Below are 14,691 nucleotides of genomic sequence, written 5' to 3'. Positions count from 1 at the left end.
ACCATATTCCTTTCATCTTTACACACGGTCAATCAATAATCTTCCAGTATTTTAAAAATTGATTTGTCAGTAAGTTTTATCATTTCATTGATTTATAGTTAAAGATGAAGATGAGATGGGACCTCCTCTCAAAAAATCTAATGGTGAAAATGAAGAAGAAGAAGATGATGATGATGGTTTAGGAGATGAATTAAAAGAAGATGATATAAAAATAGAAAAGATGGAAAGAGATCTTTCCAAACCTGTTAGCACTGCTGAAATGATGGCATGGCGTGAACAGTTAATGGCTCAGTATGTTAATTTTATATATTTTTAAATTTAGATTATTTTATATTATAAGCTCTTGTTATTTTTGTTAATTGGATTTCTGTAACCAAGAGAACCATTTAACATCAATAGAAATTGCGAAAAAATTTATGATGAATAACTTCTGTTTTTTTTTTCTAAAAATATGGAAAGAGGGTATTCTTTCAACCAAAAATTTGCTCAGAAACATCATAAGCCATAATTTTTAAGATTATCTTTGCCACTCAGCAAAAATAAACATTTTTACCATTTACCTTTTATTTCAAAATGGGTTAATTAGAGGCTATGTTTGTAGATATCTCGGACATTTATAAAGAACGAGGAAAAATATGTGGTGTTTTGAAATCACTATGCTAAACGTAAAAAAAAAAAAAATGAAATAAAAAGAAAGAGTGAACCGATTTTGTTACATTTATTATTATTATTTTATTTTTTAGGGTTTTGATTCTATATCCCTGTTTACTAAATTAAAGATCATTTGTAAGATGGCCATTAAGCAATAGCTAAAAAATTTTACATTTTTGTGAAAAAATTGTTTACTGTTACCAAAACACATCTGCTAATTTTGATGAAACTTGTATTACGCCTTATTCGTAATTTTATTCCTTAATTTTATTAAAGCCTATTAACTTTTTTGAATATGGAATAAATTCCCAAGATAAAACAAAAAAAAAAGTTTTGGAGAAATCAGACTATATAGTAATCTATAATAGTAAAGATACTATACCGCATTTGGCTTATTTGATAAATTAAATCAATATTTCTCTATACTTTTATTTTGTTTATTTTAGATTTAGACATATTAGACTCATATGGCCAAAAAGCAAACAATGATAACAATTTCACATGTAATATTGTTTCAAAGAAGTTAAAAAAAAAAAAATCATATTTGAGAAAGCCAAAATCTGATTTTTTAATATTTTGTAATGAAGCATTGTACTCAATGACAACAACTTTTGACAATGAGAATAATATTTGTTATTTACTATTCAAAATAAGATACCTTTCTTTAATAAATATTTGCATTTCTATGTTATATTACCATTCCATGACTGACCACTGTGTTATGTAAATTATTTTCTTAAGTTAAATGGCTAATATTTTATTTGAGATTAGAGAATTCACAACAAACATACTATTTTTAAGATACTGAGATTGTTATTAAGTATCCATTTTGCTTTCAGGTATAAATTCAAAATTGGTGTTTTATCTAGTGGCTTGTTAGAAGATCCACAGCACAAGGTTTATATATTCTTCCTAAAATAATAAAATAATCAAAATTTTATTAAGAAATAAGTTTTTTTAAAATGTTAATTTCATTTCAGATTATGAACATTGCGAGGCTATTGGAGCTTTATGATGAATGGCACCCTGAACTCCAAGTGACTCTCAGAAAATTAGTTTTAGTTTCCCTTTTAGAAGTTCTTAAAGACATCATTCCGTCCTATCAAATTAAGCATCAGGAAAATCCTGATGTTAAATGTAAGCTATTTTATGTTTTGTTTAAATTGAATGTTGTTTGGTGTTTAATTTATTAATTATCTTTGTGTTTATTTTATTCTATGTTCTGTTATTTTTTTCTTTCTCTTGCATCTTGTTTGTTTTATGTTCTTTCTTTTCTTTTGTAAATAACTTTCTATATATTATCTCCTATTCCATTTTGTATTTACATATATCCAATACTAATGGAACAATGTATAGATATAATATGCTTTTTGCATGGTGTTTGCACAAATTATTTAAAATATTCGACTCTTCTCTCTTCTGTTGGGCTTACTACAGAGGGGAAAATACACACACACTCATATATATCAAAACAGGAAAAATAATTTATTCCTTCTGAAATTGTAAGAAATTTCTTTTAATTATGAATTGTTTATTTTTATCTCTTGAACTAGGATTACCTGAAATGAATAAATGCAATTATGAATATTTCTAGAAGTTTTATAATAATTTACTTTTATATTTATTTTTTATTTATTATTTCTGATGTTTTTTTTTTAGTAAAAAAAGAAACAAAGGAACTTCAGAATTATGAAAAAAGTCTCCTGAAAGGTTATCGTGGCTACTTACAGAGATTGGAAAAAGTTGCTTCTAGGTTGTACCATAAGAAAGGTGACACGAGGGTATGGTCGAAGGTATGACATCCATCAATGAACTTAATATTAATTGTGTAAGGACCGTTTATAGCTTTGTAACATTAATTCTGTCCATATTAATTAATTTATAATTGTGGTTTTACTGTTTTATATTATCATCTACATATTTATTTTGATATTAGTAAATTGCACTGATCTTACCAACGATAAAAATAATTGTTAATATGTAGTTTACAATAGGGTAAGAGGAAATTATTTACATGAATTCATGCCATTTTTCAATTTCAAATGCTTTTTAAATATTGCTGGGTTAAATATTCAGTTTCCTCTTCCCATTTCAGGCAAATATTTCAAAAGTGACAGTACCATCACCCTGGGGTTTTAGTGGGGCACTCCTGGTTGGGTTGGATTGCCTTTATTTTTGTCTTGTGATCTCTCCTCTTGTGAGATTTTGTCATGACATAGATCAACCCTTTTTTACTCTCTATTTATATATTGTATTACTTATGGTTATTGTAAACCATATTGTAAATTTTATGTTGTTTTTTTTTTAAGTTATATTGAAAATAAAATTGTTGTTTTTTAAATTCTAAATGAGTTATAATAAATTTCAACAATCATAATTTATTAACAAAAGTTACAATATAAAAAAATAAAATTTAACATTGATTTATTTTTAAAAGGAAAAATTATTCTTTACATTTAAAATGGATAGTAAAGGATGGATTGATTTAGTTTTGTGGAAAACAGAACCTTACTTGTTTATTTCTTTACAAGTGAAATGTAAAATAAGTGTTCATTATTTAACAAAAATTATAATTAAATGTTTCACTTATTTCAGTGCACGTTTATTGTACTTCATTTGATTATTTTTATTGAAATATTTCAAGGTTTTTCAAAACAAAATTAATTAAATTACATCTTAGCACTAAATTATTTCACTTAATTATAAAAATTATGATTATTATTAAATCATTTCACTTACTTATAAAAAATATGATTATTATTAAATTATTTCACTTAATTATAAAAATTATGATTATTATTAAATCATTTCACTTACTTATAAAAAATATGATTATTATTAAATTATTTCACTTAATTATAAAATATTATCTAACCTTATTTCTAATTTAATTTTACTTTTACAATATATTTGTAGACAGATATATAAAATAAAAATATCTCATTAATATCCTTAATTACTTGTGTTTCTTATTTGAGATAAAATTCTTGTTTTGTTTTTTCTAGGCCGATATAAGTCTTGGGGAGCTCGCTATAAGATGTCTTTGCGAATTAGTTATGGAGCATCCTTACTTCAATTACAGTACTAATATAGTACGGGTGATTATCCCTTATTTAGATAACAAACTTTCTTCTGTGAGAGAACAAGTATCGAAAGCTATCAGGCATGTGTTTATCAATGATAAAAGAGGAGAAATTACTTTAGAGGTGATGAATGTTTTATATTTAAATATTCACTAGGTTTCTGTTTTTTCTTTATTTGAAGACGTGATGACATGTTGATTATTTCAGATAGTGAGGAGGATAAACCATCTAGTGAAAACTCGAAAACATTCTGTCAAGCCTGACGTAATATTAGTTCTATCTTCCTTGAAAATTCAGGAAATCAATCTTGAACAAATAAAGGAAGCAGAGGTTAAAAAGAAAAAACTTGAAGAAAAGAAAAGCAGAGTTATTAACTTATCGAAAAGAGAGCGTAAAGTTAGTTGTTCATTGATATTAGATTTAATTTTAACAATATTCTTTCTTCAGCTGTGAAGTTCATATTTAGAAAATAATTTTCTCTTTTGGTGCTAGATTTTTGAAAAATAAAAAATACATTAATTTATATAAGTGATGGAGATATATATTATTTTTTTTTTAGAGATATTGAAGAATGCGAGTTTTTAAGAGAATTTTTGGAGAATGGAGGAAGTAAATTTGTCTGTTTGCGTGGTAATTGAATGAGTGATTAATATCCCAGTTAAATATAGTATTGTACCTATGGTGTCTGTAGACCAGTGTATAATATTGGGTTTAGTTTGGAAAATGTGTTATATGTTTCAGTTTAATTGAATTAACTATAAAATTGTATACAATAAAATTCATTTTCGGATTTTTAAAGCCGTAGTTCTTAATTAGATTAATCTGATCATAATCTTACTAATAATAAGTCTATTTTTCAGCGATAAGGTCTGTCTTAGTTCATTTATTATTTTTAGTATCCAAAGAATCTTAATTTTATTCTGTTTAATAGGAATATTATCTTCATAAGTTAAGTTATAAACTTAATGCCTGTCTAAATGTAATGAATAAAGTAAAAAAAAAAAAGTAAAAATTAAAATCCAACATTAGAAGTGCAGATTACAATCATAGACTCATTTTCAATAAACACTATAAAAAAAATCAACAAAATAATGCTAATGTCAATTCTTGGAATATGGATTTGCTTAAATAAAAAAATAAAACTGATCATTACAAAAACCAAAAGATGCTTCCTTAAAATAGGCCAAAATATATATATTTGTGGGGGGGGGGGAGCAAGTCAGACTAGTTTTATCTTCCTTTAAATTTTTCAATACGAATTTTCATATGAATCGTAAAAATTTTACTTGCTCAGTTTTGAGAGATTATGACGGATAGCTGCAATATGGGTATCTAGTATTTCTTCAAGAGTAAAGTTAACTTGAGTACTATATTTATTTTGGAGTCCAATGTATACATTATCAGGTTTTTTGTTTTATATGGAAAATTGTTAATGAATTTACCTTAAATAAAAAAAGAATAATATGAAGTTAAACTAAATTTGGTTATAATAGATGATGGTATCTGAAAACCCATAGCTGGAGAGCTATTTGAAGGTAATTGCTTAATTTTAAGAATTTTGTGTATTAGGTTCCAATATCCAGATTAACTGAGGTTTTTTGAGTATATGTAAGTTGTCTTTAGAATTTCAATTTGTTTTCTTTATCTTTCATGACCACATCTGATTACTAAATAATGAACTGCTTACCACTTAGTGAGTTATCAATGTTATTAAGTTGCTTTCATGTTTTGAATGAATAAACCCTGTTCTGTTGAATATATAAACATATACATATCTATCTTTTATTTATTATTTTTTTTTAGAGACAAAAAAGAATTGCTGAAGTAGAAAAGGAATTGTTAGAAACTAAAGCTGAAGAAAATAAAAATGCTAGAAATAATCTTCTAACTGAAGTAACCAAAGTGGTTTTCATGGTTTTTTTCAGAATATTAAAAAGTGCTCCTTCTTCTGGACTACTTAGTGCTGCTCTTCAAGGATTAGCAAAGTAATATTTATATTGTGATTAAAATTTAAAATAAGAAAGCACGTTAAATATTTTAAATAAGAAAAAGGTTGACTAATTATGAATTTTATATCTAATTCAGAAGGGTGCTTAGTTTATATGGTTGGTTATCTTTTTGATTCAGTATTTAACATTTTATTTTTTAGGTTTGCTCATTGTATCAACATAGAATTTTATCAAGATATTGTAACAGTCTTGAATCGTATTATGTCTGACAGTGATTTAAAAGTTAAGGAGCAATTGAACTGCGTTCTCACTGTTTTTAAAATTCTTTCTGGACAAGGGGAAACACTTACCATCGATCCTAATAAGTTTTATGCTCATCTTTACCGTAATATTTACAATGTCGATGCAGGTATTGTTTGAATAGTAGATTCTGAGCTAGTACTATTTGTACATGAAATGTATTCTGTTCAATTCTTCATAAACTTGGTTTGTAGGTGTGAGAGGTGCAAACAGTCAACTTCTAATAGATTGCTTGGAGCAAGTTATTTTAGGCAGAAGAAGAAAACTCACCATAGCCCGACTTCTTGCCTTTGTTAAGAGGATGAGTGTGTGCAGCCTACAAAATGAGCATCATACTGTTTTAGCTTTGCTTAACATTGTGAAACATGCGTTGCAGGTAATCATTGTTTATGTTTATTGAACAAACTCATTTTTTATTTATTTATCTTTTACTGCAATACTGCAAACTCATCTCAAGCTGGTTGATGTTCAAAAACAATAGTAATTTAAATATTTTAGTTAATATGCTTATTAATAAGGTTTATGTTGAACATTGAATTTATTGTTTATTGGCGCTACAGACAGTGGAGGTCCAAGGTGTTATACTTGTTATACAAGCTAGTTGATAGCTTGTGCGAGAACTATCCATTGGTAGCATCTTGTATGATAAACAGTTAAAATGCTGTATATTTTAAATGCTATGCTATATTAAATATTAATATACTGGCATTAGTATTACTATATTAGATATCATTATTATGTATTAAATGCTGAGCTAAGTATTTCTTCACTTTTATATTTTGTAGAACAACAAAGCAGTAGACATTCTTCTCGACCTGGATACCAGTGTAGGACAAGGCCTTTACCTTTCTGAGCTTGATGACCCAGAATATTGCAATGCGGAAAATACTGCTCTTTATGAAATGACTTTATTAAAGGTATTATAAATTGTTTATGAAATGAATTTATTACCAGATATAAATAAGATTTTTTTACATATGTGGCCTGTGAGTCAAGAATGAAGAAAAAATAGTTACCTATTTTTTCTTCTTGACTACTGCATCCATGATGTGTATGTGTTTGTGCATAAGTGTTCATCAGGGCTGTTAAAGATGATGGGTTATTGTTAAAAGCCCTGATGAAGCCCTACAAAGTAGGGCGAAACATCGGAGAGTAAATAGTTGAAAGCTATTTTTTTCTTTATTGACTGCAATCCTGACCATCTTCTTCATATTATAAAAATTGTATTGTTAATTTTTTTAGATTCACAAGATATCGCTAGTAAAGATTTTTTATTTAATATAAGTGCTTATCATCTTTTGAAATTTAAAAAAGATTCTTCCGTGGGGATACAATAGTTAATCGTGTTAAAAAGGCACCTATATTTTTTGATTATCTACTATCCTATAACTTTAAGAGTATTTTTTAAAAAATGTGAGCATTCTATCACCTCCGAGACTCTAAATATTGTGACTTTAGTGTTGAAAAATAACCGTTTCATAATTATTTTTAGTGTATCGGAAAATTGAGATAGTTTAACAAGAGTATTTTTCTAAGGCTTCGGATAGTACCAAATAAAGTATACTACAAAATTAATTTAACAAAGGCTATAACTGATAAGACAAACAATTTTTCCAGGTATTATCAGAATAGTAAGTAATAGAATTATTTTTGTCACATTAATCATATTTGGTGGTTTGACATGGAATTACTCCAGAAATAAAAATAAAACAATTTTCCATTTCCGATTACTCTCTCTTAAACTGAAGATGACACTCTGTTAAGATTTCGTGCCTTTAGACATGGCTTATTGAAGTATATTTTAGTATGTTCAAAAGTTGCTAAACATTTGAGCTAGTTAAAATAAAACATGTAAAGTTTTGATATATTTGTGTTTTATGTATAATAACAAAAAAAAAGGGGGAGTTTAATAGTAATTGAATGAAGTATATTAAAACCATCCCTGGAAAATTATATTAAAAAAGAAATATATAAGATGTGACTTGTGCCATGATATTCTTAATAAATTTTCCTATTCCTATACCTTATTTTAAATTATGCATCTATTATTTGTTTGTGATTTATGTACATACAATCCTCTTATTCAAACTAGTTTATTTCTCGTTTTATTTTCTGGCAATTTTCAATATTCTCATACAAATGTTCGTTAATAATAATATTGTAATAAAAATTTGCTATTAAATTATTAGTCATTTCTTTTAAAATTGCTGCTTTATTTAATACATGAAAGATAATTTAAAAAAAAAAAAAATTGTGGTATTATAGTCATATAATACCACAATTTTTTTTTTTGTTAATTCAAGAAGTTCTTTTAGAGCTTGTAAAATATCTCTCGCAATATTGTGTACTGTACCTTAGTTTAAAATAAATACCAGTACTTTATTAGATTAATGTTAATTAACCTTTTGTTCTAGAAACATTATCACCCAACTGTACGATTACTTGCTGAACATATTATCAGTGGAGTCCCTGCAACAGGAATTGGCTCACTACCTTCTGATATTGCCAAGTTGTAAGTATCAGCAGTTTTTAATACCAAAAAATTGCAACAATATTTGCATTTTGAAATGCTTTTTTTCATAATCATCAGGTGTAAGGCATGCTAGATACAAAGTAGCAATTTTATTTGCCATTTTGGAGACTTCTTTATAAAACTTAAACATTTTTTAACGTTCGTTTCAACAAAACGCATTTTATTGGAAAACCATACTCTAAAAGATAGCTTGTACATGAGTTAATATATTTAACATTTATTTTTAAGAAAATTGAAAGACTGGAAGCATGAAGTTTCATTATTTAATTTTCTTTGGGTTATTTACAACTAAAACCTCAGATTCTAATTATATCGTAATAATTATTTGAAATTTATAAAACAATTATTGAATATTATAAACCAAAAAATGTAGAGGCGGTCCTGACAGATCGCCTAAATATTAAGATTAGACTTTTGTTCTATCATTAACTGTTGAGAAATAAGGAATAAGCATTTGTTTGGGTTACCCTCCACAAGCTTGGCCTATTGGAATTTCCATCCATTTTTATTTATTTACAATCTAAAACTAAACCTATTAAATATCATAAATCTGTATATTCTTACATAAAAGATGTAAAACTTTAATTAAGTAAATCTGTTAAAATCACTGTTACAACTTTCACCAGGAGTTTGTTGGGTATTCCAGAGACCTCCAACAATCAAAATAATGAAAGTCAGATTTTAATGATTTATATCACAATTTATGTTAATATAATATTTTTTACCATTATTTATACTAATAACACATGCATAAAAAAATAAAAAGTTGGTGCTACTCTGAAATTTGAAATTGTATATGACCCCACACACATCTCATCACAACTCCCTACGGCAGTACCAAAACAGCCAAAAATCAAAGTTATAAAAACTGTAAATTAGGCATTTGTGATGTAAATATATATTTTTTAAGATACCTAATGCAAATAATAAATACCAAAAAAAATTGTCCAACTCAAAAGTTTGAAATTTTCATCTGATGGTCAACGTGTTAAATGATGACCTGTTACTTATGACACTATCTTAAGTTTAACTAATTATTCTGTAGCATGTGCAGATATTATATAATAAATCTTTTTATTTGTTCTTTAGATCATGTAAAGAAATATATAAAGAATATGACCCAAGTCAGGTCGCATTCAAACCTGCAGTTCCAATACCTAAAACAAATCGGAATATTTCTATCATTAAATCTACCAGCATCCGTAATAAAGAACTCTCTGATCTCTGTGACAAAGTGATGAAGACTTCATATCAAGCTGATTTTTCCGAGATGTTACAGGTAAGAAATGGTAATATTAATATAACAGTTTTATTTACTGGTTTTATTTCAATTTTTCAGTATCTTGATTCTTCATTTATTAATTTTATTTTATTTTTTTCAGAAAAAGAAAAAATTAAAAAAAGAATAAAGAAGTATTTAGTGTAAATAAACAATATTTATGTAAATATCAAAATTTTATAAATATTAAAAAAAAGAAATACAATTTCTTAAAAAGAAAATTATTGTTTTTCTTTTTCCGACATTTCATTTATTATCTTCTCAATACGTGCCACAAGTTTAGAAAATCCTGGATCCAAAATACACAACTTAACTGCATCCTCCAAGGGGAAGTCACTGGTTATGCTCTCAGGAGCTGTGAAATTAAATTAAAGTCTCAATTTATTGTATCTAAAAGGTAGTCATCTATTATTAATATTTGTTCTAGATTCCAATCAACTAATAATTATAATCATTAATATTACAGTTTTCTATAATAAATAACATAAGTCATGAGAAACAAATTACAACTGGCCCACAAGAATATCGCAGTGGGAAAACAGAATATTCTTAGATGGGAAAGAAATTCTAACCTCAAATCCAATTCGCTAATTGTTGAAATCAACCTTAATGAAAATATGAATTAATAAATAAATGAGAATTTATAAATTAAATTTTTAAATGTACATAAGGTTCATTTTGCTGCTTAATTTACCTGAGTTTGTTTTTGTCCTGCAATATTCTTATGGACAATCTAAAGGAATATATAAAAAATATATGTTTAGAACTAGGAACTTTTTTTTTTTAAATCAGTTAATTTCTACCCTTGCTTTTATTACATTCAACTGAATACTATTTTGCATTATACACTATAATATTAGAATACTAGAATACTATATTGCACATTCTTAAGGAATGTGGTCTTATTTTTCAATTAGAACAGACATATATTCAAATTAGTGCATTTAGAGGTCAAAATAAACCCTAATTAAATATTCACAATCTAAATAGAATCTTTTAGGAAAAAAACTAATCAGAAAGCGGGTCAACATAAATAAATATTTGTATGTACACAAAAAGTACCATATTCAAAATTAAAGTCAGTTAAATAAATCTTAAAGTCAACATCTGCAAGCTGAGGTTTCCCAACAGAGTATACATACTGGTAACTTGGCAAGTGGAACTGAGGTTCCTTTTTTTATTTTGCCTGTTGATGAATCATAAATGGAAGTTTCGTCTAGTTATTTTTCAAATCTTACAGAAAATTACCTAATTTACTCTATTCTAAAAATCACTATAGTTATAAATTGAAAACTAACAAAAAGTAACATAAACATACTTTTTTCAAGAAGTGCGCCATCATCGGCCAGTGTTGTGGAACTGTTACCTTATCACTGGAAAAATTGGTAGGAAATTGACAGTACCTGAAGCGTGAATGTTATCAATGTATTGGGAATAAAATCCTCTAAGATAAGCAATACTGATTGCAAAGTCTAAGTCTCGCTGTGATGCGGCAATGTTGACAAAAAGATAAGGGGACCGTAGTTCCCCTAGTTTTAAATGATGCTCGTTTAGATCAATTCAATCACAACAATAGTTTTCTTGCATTGACTATATCACATTGCAATATTTTTATAGCATTAAAATTAAAAATATAATTATTTACCTGGAAGAAAAATATCCTCTTTCAAACACTTGGCCAACATTTCTGGTAATGTAATATTTCCTGATTTAGGTCCTAAGAAAAAAAAAAGTTTGATCACAGATAAACCAATGGATTTGATACACCATTTAATATTGTTCCATTATAGTTTTATTTGAGCTTTCAAATTAAAACATGCATTTTAATTTCTCTGCAGATACCTTCTGAGCCACCAACTTCCATATATTTTTCTAGAAAACTAGCACACTCCTCACCATCAAAATGGGAAGAAAATAATACTCTGAACTTGAGGATGCTGTCCTGAAACAAGTTAATATGAACTAATATTTATAAAAATATAACGAAGTACACTGATACGTACCCCATATCTAATTACCTGACATTTTACAGCAATAACTAGAGTACCATTTCTATATACACTTTTTATCATTTTATTCCCTGGAGCAAGGAAAAGTGATTCTAAAACTACATCGCCATGTAGGACCATTAGTTGCAATTCCTTAAAATATAAATTAATTATTCTTGAGTAATGTATTACTACATTAAATATATTTGAATGTCAGATCAAGTGCATAATTGGGGATTTTTCAAATTTGTTTTGTTGTTAGAGTTACTCTTTAGGTTTACTTAAAAAAATTTGAGAAACATTCCCGTTTATGTACTTGCCCCGACTTACAACTCTCAATCACCAAAATTTTGAGTGACTACTCATATCAATTTTTTTTTTAATATCAAGAATTAGTTTTCTAAAATAATAATTGGAAAGTTAACAGAAACTGCAGGACTATTATAATCGATTGGCTTATTTAAACCAAAATTAATAAGATTGAACAATTTACAAAAATAACGTTACTTCCAATTGAAGGGTTCTGGATAAGAATATGAAAAGTCACATAATGTGAAGTTCAGCAGTTTTGAAAAAATCTGCAATTCTTTTTTATATTTCATATTCCATATTATAGAATAGAATCCAGATAAATATGTTCAAATTATGATGTTAGACACCCTAACATGAGAAATATCTTTATAGAAAAACAAAGGAGCATTTTACACAAAATTCAAGTGCATTTTGCACAAGAATCTTCAAAAAAGTGACTTGTCACATTCTTGCTCCAAACCATTCTTTAAGAGAACTTTTACTTTAATATTCAAATGGCTCATAACTTTGTTAACTTTATAAAAAAATAGCTTATGTAAATACTTTTGACATAAAACATAGCTAGAAGTCTTTCAAAATATTAAAATATATATATTATCAATTTGACCTGTATCATTAATGCCAAAATCTTGTTAGGTTCAGTTCTTGTCAATTTCCAATTCCCTTCTTCCCACCTCGCATGTTTGGAAAGTTTCCATTTCACTGTAAAATATTTTATTGAAATAAACGTCTTCCAATTTCCAAGCAATGAAACTCAATAAATAAAAATAATTACCAATCTCCATTGCTATGTGATTCCAAATTAGCAGTCAGACTAAATTAGAAATTAAATTACAGGTACCGAAATTATTGTATTAAGGTTCTTTAAAGAAATTTTAAGGAAAAATATGTCCAGTATTATGAAACTGGTATAAGAAAGAAAATATCGATATTTCGTACTCCAGTCTGCTTCCTACGCCAATATCTGAATAAGTATATATATTTGAAAATACTTATATTTTTCACCGGGGATTTAAAAAAAATTGATAATAAACACACAAAATAAATAAACTATTTGTAAATATATGTATCCAAATTGTAATACTTAAAATCCAAATGTTCTTTCAAACATATTTTGTTTACGTTAGTCGCGCGAGTACCAGTGTTGATGATACTCAATGTTGCCGATTCGGATGATGCCGGTATTTTTATCCGATTTTCGGATAGTTTTAACTTTAGCGGGGATTGGGGTCGCACTTGTACTTCAACCAATTTTTTTTTTAGTAAATCCTTAGACATTTTTCCTATAACTAACAATTTTTTTGGGGTCCGGGAAAGATTTTTTTTTTTTTATTTAGTTCACTGTCCAGACGTATACACAGTACACTACAAGTGGTAGTTAACGTGACAGTTTCTTCACAGACATTACTTGTACTATCAGCTATCACGTCAGAACTAGTGCGACAGTATTTTTTTGTTCGTGGGATGATTCCGATTGGATCTACCTTAACTTAAGGAAGTACTTTCTCACCGTTCGGTCACGGTTAAAAGCAAACTGGGTACTCCTAGACCACTGGATCGACCAATTCTCGACTGGGTATGGGGGCTTTGGAGTTAGGCTTCATCGCCATGCGATAATTTCAACCTTATATTGTAGCGTGATGCAAACTGCTGAGTACATAGTGGTTCACTCTTTAACTAATGCAAGCACACACTCCCTCAACCTTGAAGGAGCCCTTCATAGTTGGTTGTAAAAAAAAAAAATAAAAAACTGGTTTTGTTGTATTCTTTGATTTCAACTGATTTTCCTGGGATAAAATAATCATTTTTTGAAATCACCATAAATCTAGCAACTATCTTTTTTAATTATTTTTTTTTAATTCCTGAATGAAATGATCAGCATACTTCGTCCTTTTTAATATAAAAAGAGGAAATTTATATTCTGCTGTAAATATTTAAAATCAGTTTTTTAAAATATTAGAACTGTTCACAAAAAAAATTTTTGATTTTTGGAGAAAATCATTTTATATTTTAAGAATTACGATCATATTCTTGAACAAATTTGTTTGTTTTTATTTCCCATGAGCCAACACCAAATTCATATAAATAACAAATATTTCAAATATAGAATGCAATATCTTATATATATAATATTTAGTTAAAAAAATCAATAAATGTGCTTTATACATACTAGAATCATTTTAAGCATTAATAAGACACCATAATTATTGGTAAAGGTTGCTTTATCAATGAGTAAAATATTATTGGTAAAAATGTGAGACCACATGACTGTCAAATCCTAACTGTTTTATTTAGATTTTAAAAAAGTAATAATTAATTCCACCTTTTTGAAGATAGTAGGCGCTATAAAAGTCCAACTATCAATCCATGTAAATGGTTAATTTTTCATAACAAAACTGATTTAAAACTTACTACTTAAATTATTATTTGAAGTTTCTAACCGATCTTTCAATTTATAATGTTAAAATAATAGTTTAACCAGGTGCATACATCAAGAAATAAAGAAAATAATAATTTCGATCTGTTTCTGTCCAAACAACCGTTTCCCAAGTGTCAAATATAGCTTGAAAATATTTTTTAATAATAGTTCACCCAG

At 27.2% G+C, this 14,691-nt stretch overlaps 2 protein-coding genes across 3 annotated transcripts in view; one reads left to right on the top strand and one right to left on the bottom strand.

Annotated features, from left to right (window-relative positions):
• Positions 1 to 10,016, top strand: part of Noc3 (Nucleolar complex protein 3) — a 13,483-nt gene extending 3,467 nt beyond the window's left edge. For both annotated transcript variants that reach the window (XM_067053643.1, XM_014423033.2), the window contains exons 4-16: positions 99 to 291; positions 1,491 to 1,548; positions 1,632 to 1,788; positions 2,311 to 2,444; positions 3,657 to 3,857; positions 3,942 to 4,130; positions 5,538 to 5,719; positions 5,884 to 6,092; positions 6,178 to 6,359; positions 6,769 to 6,900; positions 8,398 to 8,495; positions 9,606 to 9,795; positions 9,899 to 10,016. In XM_067053643.1, coding sequence (XP_066909744.1) covers positions 99 to 291; positions 1,491 to 1,548; positions 1,632 to 1,788; positions 2,311 to 2,444; positions 3,657 to 3,857; positions 3,942 to 4,130; positions 5,538 to 5,719; positions 5,884 to 6,092; positions 6,178 to 6,359; positions 6,769 to 6,900; positions 8,398 to 8,495; positions 9,606 to 9,795; positions 9,899 to 9,925 — 1,952 coding nt within the window. In that variant the 3' untranslated portion in view covers positions 9,926 to 10,016. The remainder of the gene's footprint in view (positions 1 to 98; positions 292 to 1,490; positions 1,549 to 1,631; positions 1,789 to 2,310; positions 2,445 to 3,656; positions 3,858 to 3,941; positions 4,131 to 5,537; positions 5,720 to 5,883; positions 6,093 to 6,177; positions 6,360 to 6,768; positions 6,901 to 8,397; positions 8,496 to 9,605; positions 9,796 to 9,898) is intronic.
• Positions 10,017 to 13,906, bottom strand: LOC106682293 (uncharacterized). Its single transcript, XM_014423063.3, has 6 exons — positions 12,871 to 13,906; positions 12,703 to 12,797; positions 11,814 to 11,936; positions 11,638 to 11,737; positions 11,441 to 11,512; positions 10,017 to 10,150 (listed from the first exon to the last, which is right to left on the bottom strand). The coding sequence occupies exons 1-6, from the start codon at positions 12,878 to 12,880 to the stop codon at positions 10,017 to 10,019; spliced, it is 534 nt and encodes a 177-aa protein (XP_014278549.1). The 5' UTR covers positions 12,881 to 13,906.
• Positions 13,907 to 14,691: the final 785 nt, after the last annotated feature.

The sequence above is a fragment of the Halyomorpha halys genome, unplaced genomic scaffold (genome assembly GCF_000696795.3).
Source record: "Halyomorpha halys isolate HHAL.00 unplaced genomic scaffold, Hhal_1.1 Scaffold400.1, whole genome shotgun sequence".
Lineage (NCBI taxonomy): Eukaryota > Metazoa > Arthropoda > Insecta > Hemiptera > Pentatomidae > Halyomorpha > Halyomorpha halys.
Note: the sequence above shows the minus strand (reverse complement) of the source record. Positions and strands in the feature narration are given on the sequence as shown.

What these genes read in the sequence shown, in the direction of transcription:
- LOC106682293 (XM_014423063.3), bottom strand. An exon ending in GGAAGTTGGTGGCTCAGAAG is followed by an intron (nt 11,513 to 11,637) that starts GTATCTGCAGAG and finishes TTTTTTTCTTAG; the next exon opens with GACCTAAATCAGGAAATATT. An exon ending in AGAGGATATTTTTCTTCCAG is followed by an intron (nt 10,151 to 11,440) that starts GTAAATAATTAT and finishes TTAATTTCACAG; the next exon opens with CTCCTGAGAGCATAACCAGT.